At 36.8% G+C, this 6,350-nt stretch overlaps 1 protein-coding gene across 1 annotated transcript; it reads left to right on the top strand.

The window, feature by feature from the left end:
* Positions 1-1,003: 1,003 nt before the first annotated feature.
* Positions 1,004-1,984, top strand: LOC128533260 (olfactory receptor 10A3-like). The gene has a single exon (XM_053507511.1). The coding sequence runs from the start codon at positions 1,019-1,021 to the stop codon at positions 1,982-1,984; it is 966 nt and encodes a 321-aa protein (XP_053363486.1). The 5' UTR covers positions 1,004-1,018.
* The last annotated feature ends 4,366 nt before the right edge of the window (positions 1,985-6,350 follow it).

Genomic DNA, 6,350 nt, shown 5'->3' with positions numbered 1-6,350 from the left:
GGATACAATCTAGGTTAGCACCCGGGCATCCTTTTCAGACAGCTCCCTCTTGCATTCACAGTTACTTCTGTTGGATTTGGTTCGTCCTTCTTGATGGTATGCTGACATTTACCTGGATACTGTGGCTCTTGATACACCACAAAAACTTGCTGTCTTGGTCACAGATGCGCCAGCGAGACACACACCAACAATTTGTCCTTTTTTGAACTGTGAAATCTCACCCATAATGTTGTGTGTATTGCAGTATTTTAAACAAAACTGTGCTATTCCTCTGCTAATTAAACCTTCACACACGAACTGGTGAAATGTGCAATCAATAAAGATTGGCCACCAGGCTGGTCAAATTTAGCCATGAAACCTCAAACACTAAATTGGTCAGGGTTTCAGTTTCATTGTACAACCCCTATACTTGCTGGTTCATTCTCTCCATTACACTTGTTGGCGCACCTTTTGTACACTTTCGTTCCCACCTGTTTATACAATCATCATGCACATGTACATAGAAGCAGTATTTCATATTTATATTATTGGTGGTTTTCTACCTCTTTAATGCACCTTAAATTTGACACAATTTTTACATTTACATATACATATATATCGATTTGTCGCAAAGTTGCTGTAAGAAATAGGACTGACTAAATTTTGCCCTAGTGCTACATATTTAATAAACTTAAATAAATAGGTCTGTGAATAATATATACACTGTCTGATTATGTAAAGATAATGGTTTTAAACTTCTGGCTGGTAGCCAATGTCTAGAAATCATGCAATATGAATAAACAAAACACGGGTGCTCTTCAAAATCCTCTAAGGGTTTAATGAGATGTACATGTTATTGATTACGTCAAACATCAAAAGTAAGGTTTAAAAAGCCCTAACCATTTTTGGACAGCTTTGTAGGAACCAAAATTTAAACAAGGTAGGATTCAAGTGCTCTGGATTTAGTCTTACTTTATAAAAATTCTGCATTTTGTATAGTTAAAAGTCCTGTGTAAAAGATTATCCTCTTTTCTGTCAGATGACTAACTATACCGAAATATTGTACAAAAACAGCACAGCCAACATTCCTGAATTTGTGCTTAAAGGATTTACAGGAATTCCCGCTGAGTATTATGGATTGGTAGGAACCTATTTCTTATTCATTTATCTAATGCTGGCATGTGGAAACATTTTCATCCTTGTATTTGTGGCATGTGAAAAAAGTCTTCAAAATCCAACATACATCATCATCTGTAACCTTGCAATATCAGATCTTGGATTTGGAACTACAACTCTGCCCAGAATTATTGCTAACTACTGGATGTCAGAGAATATCATTGCATTCAGTAGTTGTTTCACACAAATGTTTTTTGTCCATTTGTTTGGGTCATGCACCTCATTTCTTTTGGCCCTCATGGCCCTTGATCGATTTGTTGCTATATGTAACCCACTGAGATACCCAGTTCTGGTTAAAAACTCTAATATAGTAATTCTTTGTTCAGTGCTTTGGGTAGGAAACCTTGTCCGGCTTGGTCTAATCACGGGATATGCTCTTAGTGTGCCTTACTGTGGTCCAAATATTATACATCACTGCTACTGTGACCATAGCTCGATAATTAGTCTAGCATGTGCAGACATAACAGCCATAAAAGCCACTAGTACTTCCATTGCTATGACAGTACTGTGGGGTCCTTTATTTTATATTTTATTTTCTTATGTAGCCATTATTAGTTCAGTCATGAAAATATCGAATAAAGAAGGACGATACAAAACCTTTTTAACATGTACTCCACAGCTGTTTATCATCTGTCTGTACTATCTCCCCAGAAGTTTTAAGTATATTGCATCAGCTGTTGGATACAATTTAGAAGCAAACCTCCGCATTGCAATGATAATGATGTACAGTCTTTTCCCTGCCCTGATCAATCCATTCATATACTGCTTTAGGACCAAGGAAATTAAGGACACATTAATAAAGAAGTTTAAGCAAAGGCAGAGATGGTAAAAAAAAGAATAATATTAATTTTGCCTAATTAAGTATATCTTCTTCTGATATTTTTATTCGTAATTGGTCAATGATATGTAACATATAAACCTGTAATTTATTAATTTATTTTTGCCTAATTAAATACATTCTAAAATATATAGTAAATGTTATTAGTTGGATTTTATTAATCAGTCAGAAATATTGTTAATCAATTAAGTCATGTTTTGTAATAAATGGAAACTAAATAGACATATTTCATGTAAGATTAAATCAAATAGCCAAATGATAAAATGAAAATGCTCATGCTTGTACCTTTAGCTAGGGTATTTTGGTTTGTACAGGGGAAATGTTCGAGCAATGGTGTAACTTATCCAGTACTTAAATGATTGTTGCAATGTTTTACGTATTTAAAACTGTGATATTTGCTTGTTCATTTTAAATAGCTTGAGCTACAGCCATGTAGTTAGAGGCAAGGGTAGCCTTTTATTTACATACAAGCAAACCAAATGCTAAAAGGGATACAAATAGGAGTATAAGCATGCACTATCAATATAAAACACTGACAATGGAAGTGAGGTGAGCAACACAGAGTCAGGAGGAAACATAAAACAAAAGATAAACAGAAAATATTTAAAATCAGATTTTAAATAGAATAAATTTCCTGGAAGGTCCCTTGGCAAATACTGTCTGTCATTAAACTTGCCACTTTTTCTTTTATTATAATTCAAGATGTATAAAACATGGCTTTCATCAGCCTGGAGAATTGTAATTAGTTTACATTTAAGGCCACATGTTTACTTGATTGTGCAGCACTTTGAGCTGCTATGTGTTTTCTGTGATCTATAAATAAAACATAATATTGATTTGATTATTTATTTATTATCATTAACAACTTAAATAGTTTTTTATATGTTGTAAAGACATGCATTGGTTCTAGTAAATAGATTTAACATTTATGTAAAGCTTAAGGCCATTATTTTACACAAATTTATAGATGCAATACATGTGTAAATATTTTGGAACATATATCTGTTTGTTAGCATTTCAAATGTTTATTCTCATGTGTTAACTCTGTGTTACTGTCAAAATAGCACATAGGCATTACTATTACTTTCCAATTACCATTAGCCGCACCCTGAGGTCGGTAGTAATGAGTTACATTTACTCTGTTACATTTACTTAAGTACCTTTTTGGGAAAAAAAATACTTCTATAAGTAGTTTTACTGCACCATACTTTTTACTTTTACTTGAGTAGATTTGTGAAGAAGAAACATTACTATTTACTCTACACTTGACTCCGTTACTTTTCTAACCATTTATTCTATACATGCATTTGCTGGATCTAGCGCTTGCATGTTTTAGCAATCAGATGCAGCAACAATGTCACAAAGGACTCTGTTTGACCAATCAGGTCCTCAGCCGGTGGTCTATAAATTCATCCTTTCTGTAAATCCGTCCAACATACGCTCACTGCGTATGTAGTGAGCGTACATACTGTAGTCTATTGGTCCAGTCTTTGCTAAAAATGCTTCAGATTCTTGAATTCTGTGGTGGTCCAAGTGGCTTCCTTTTCAAATCGCAGGTAAGTGAAGCAGAAGAGGTACTTTTTGGTAACACTTGCAGTTAGCCATGTTTGTTTGTTTTTTTTTAACCAGTCTAAACTGAAGGAGCAATATTTGGGTTTTCTCGGCTAATTACGTTAAGATGCTCTGGGTGGTTTGGTTCAAAAAATTTAAATTTTATTTGTCATATACACAGTCATACACAGTACGATATGCAGTAAAATGCTTATACGACCACCCGTGACCTTAAAACTTAAAAACAATTAACAAGAAATAAAAAGTGAAATAAAATAAAAATGGAATAAAATAAGAGTGAGTTTAATTTCAAATGCTTAATTTAACTTTAATAAAATTGTCCACTTGATTCACAACAGCTAGCTGTTGGTTCAAAAAGGCAAATAAAAACATCATGATAATTTTTTAAAATTATTATTACATACTCTGTACTAAGACATCGTATCCTTTAAATGTCATCCTGTCATATGTGGTAAATATTTTGGCTATGTGTCTCAGGAAAGACCTTTGAAGTTTTTTTGGAGTCAGTCAAATTTGTCTGTGTTCTTATTAAATCTATTTAATTTCCCGAACTTCATATATTGAAATGGAAAAGCCATAGTCTATTTTTACCTTTAAGCTCATAAGGTTACAGAAAGATGCATTGGCTCTAGACCTGGATTAGGCTGAATATTGCCTGACAAGAAATACAAAAGAAGAACATCCCAGTACTTCCTTGCTGGAACATCAGTTGGATTGCTATGACCAGTGGACACATAGGGAAACAGCCTCCTACTCGCCTATGACTATAGGCATTACAGATCTTGCAGGGTATCCTCCCGATTCAAAAACAATAAAAAAAGAGACCTCTTATGAGCAACTGGCACTTCATGAAAAGAGCTGTATCCAGACAAATATGGTATGGGAAATACTTGCTAAACTTTAAGTTTGCTAGATGTATGAGGCAGAGTGCTTGGAGAGGTTGAATGCAAAGGAAATTTGGTGAAACGACCAGATACCTCATGTATGTGGATGTATACGGGAATCGGTAAGGCTTTCTAGGAATCCTCACAGCTAGAAGTGAGAGGTGATGGCTGTGAGGTGTAAAGACTTTTTTAATGACTAGCAGGAAGAGGTGCTGTCCTTCTTATCATAGCCGGGTGGGGGGATTAGCCGTGGTGTGCCTTTGTCTCTTCAGCTTGAGGGTTTGAAGAAGCAAGCTGCACACACTGCTCTTCTCAAATAGGTTATCCAGCATCTTCATGCATTTGAGCGCAAGCTTGATGAGAAAAGACCGAAGGAAGAGTCAAGCCATGTGCATAAAAGAGCTAAGAGGGCGCATACCATGGGCATTGCACTAAGTTAATCTTTATGTTACATGACAATGCAGTAGTAAATTATACCATGCCAAGTTAGCCTAAGCATTTGGCTACACATCTGCTTTTTGTTACTTGCATTGTTTTCCAGCATATTTAAAAGTTGTCACATTCGAATTAAACAATGTAGTTTACAAATGTTTGTATTAAAGCGGTTTTAATTCAACATTACAGGCAGCTGTAAGGAGCCTCCATAATTCAGAAAAGAACCCACATAAATACGATTCACAAACTAGGTAAGAATGTTGTTTCTTTACATGCTATGTATGGGGTTTTACATTATCATTTTAAATGTAATTAATGATACTACTCTCTTTCCACACAGAATGTTCCAAGCCCCCCAGGTCTGAGCCCCCTGCTGTACTCTCTGTACACCTATGACTGCGTGGCCACTACCAACTCCAACTCCATCAAGTTTGCTGACGACACTGTCGTGGTCGGCCTGATCACGAACAACGATGAGACGGCCTACCTGGAGGAGGTTGGAAATCTGGAGAACTGGTGCCAGAGATACAATCTCCTCCTGAACGTCAGCAAGACAAAGAAGCTGATAGTGGACTTCAGTACAAAGCAGGTGAGGAACTACCAGACCCCCGTCATCAACAGGAGCCCAGTGGAGAGAGTGGACAGCTTCAGATACCTCGGTGTTCACATCACGCGGGACCTGGCATGGTGCTGTCACATCAACACCGTGATAAAAAAAAGGCCCGGCATCTGTACCACCTCAAAAGCTTGAGAGACTTTAGACTGCCCTCCAAGGTGCTTAGGTATTTCTACTCCTGCACCATAGAGAGCATCATGACGGGAAACATTTCGACCTGGTTCGAGAACAGCACCATGCAGGACAGACGAGCTCTACAGAGGGTGGTGCGATCAGCTGAGCGCATCATCCGCACCGAGCTCCCTGACCTGCACTCAATCTACACCAAGCGGTGCTGGACCAAGGCCAGGAAGATCGTGAAGGACCTCAGCCACCCCAACAATGGACTGTTCACTCTGTTGCGGTCTGGAAAGCGATTCCGCTCCCTGAAGGCCAACACAGAGAGACTGAGGAGGGGCTTCTTCCCGCAGGAAATAAGGTCTCTTAACCACACCACTATGTAGAACTAACACAATCTTTTCACAATCAATCAATCTTTTTACATCCATGGACACTATGAACATATCCATGCACATCTACCTTCACATCTACACTACATGTTTACATTTACATTCTGGACCATTGCACAAAGACACTTTTTTTCTATGCATATTTGCACACCATCTTTCTTTCAAAAATATCAAAATTTCTTAAATGTTCTTGTACAGTATATTTCTATTTTTATGTACAGCATATTTCTATTTTTAGTTCTATTTTTATCCTAGTTCAATTTAACTTTTCTATCGTATTTCTTTTATTCATATTAATTTCTTATTATAAGCTTTAATTCTCACTGGCGTCACTGGTCACT

This window comes from Clarias gariepinus, chromosome 11 (genome assembly GCF_024256425.1).
Source record: "Clarias gariepinus isolate MV-2021 ecotype Netherlands chromosome 11, CGAR_prim_01v2, whole genome shotgun sequence".
Taxonomy (NCBI): domain Eukaryota; kingdom Metazoa; phylum Chordata; class Actinopteri; order Siluriformes; family Clariidae; genus Clarias; species Clarias gariepinus.
The sequence above is the reverse complement of the archived record's forward strand: the minus strand, read 5'-3'. Positions and strand labels throughout refer to the sequence as shown.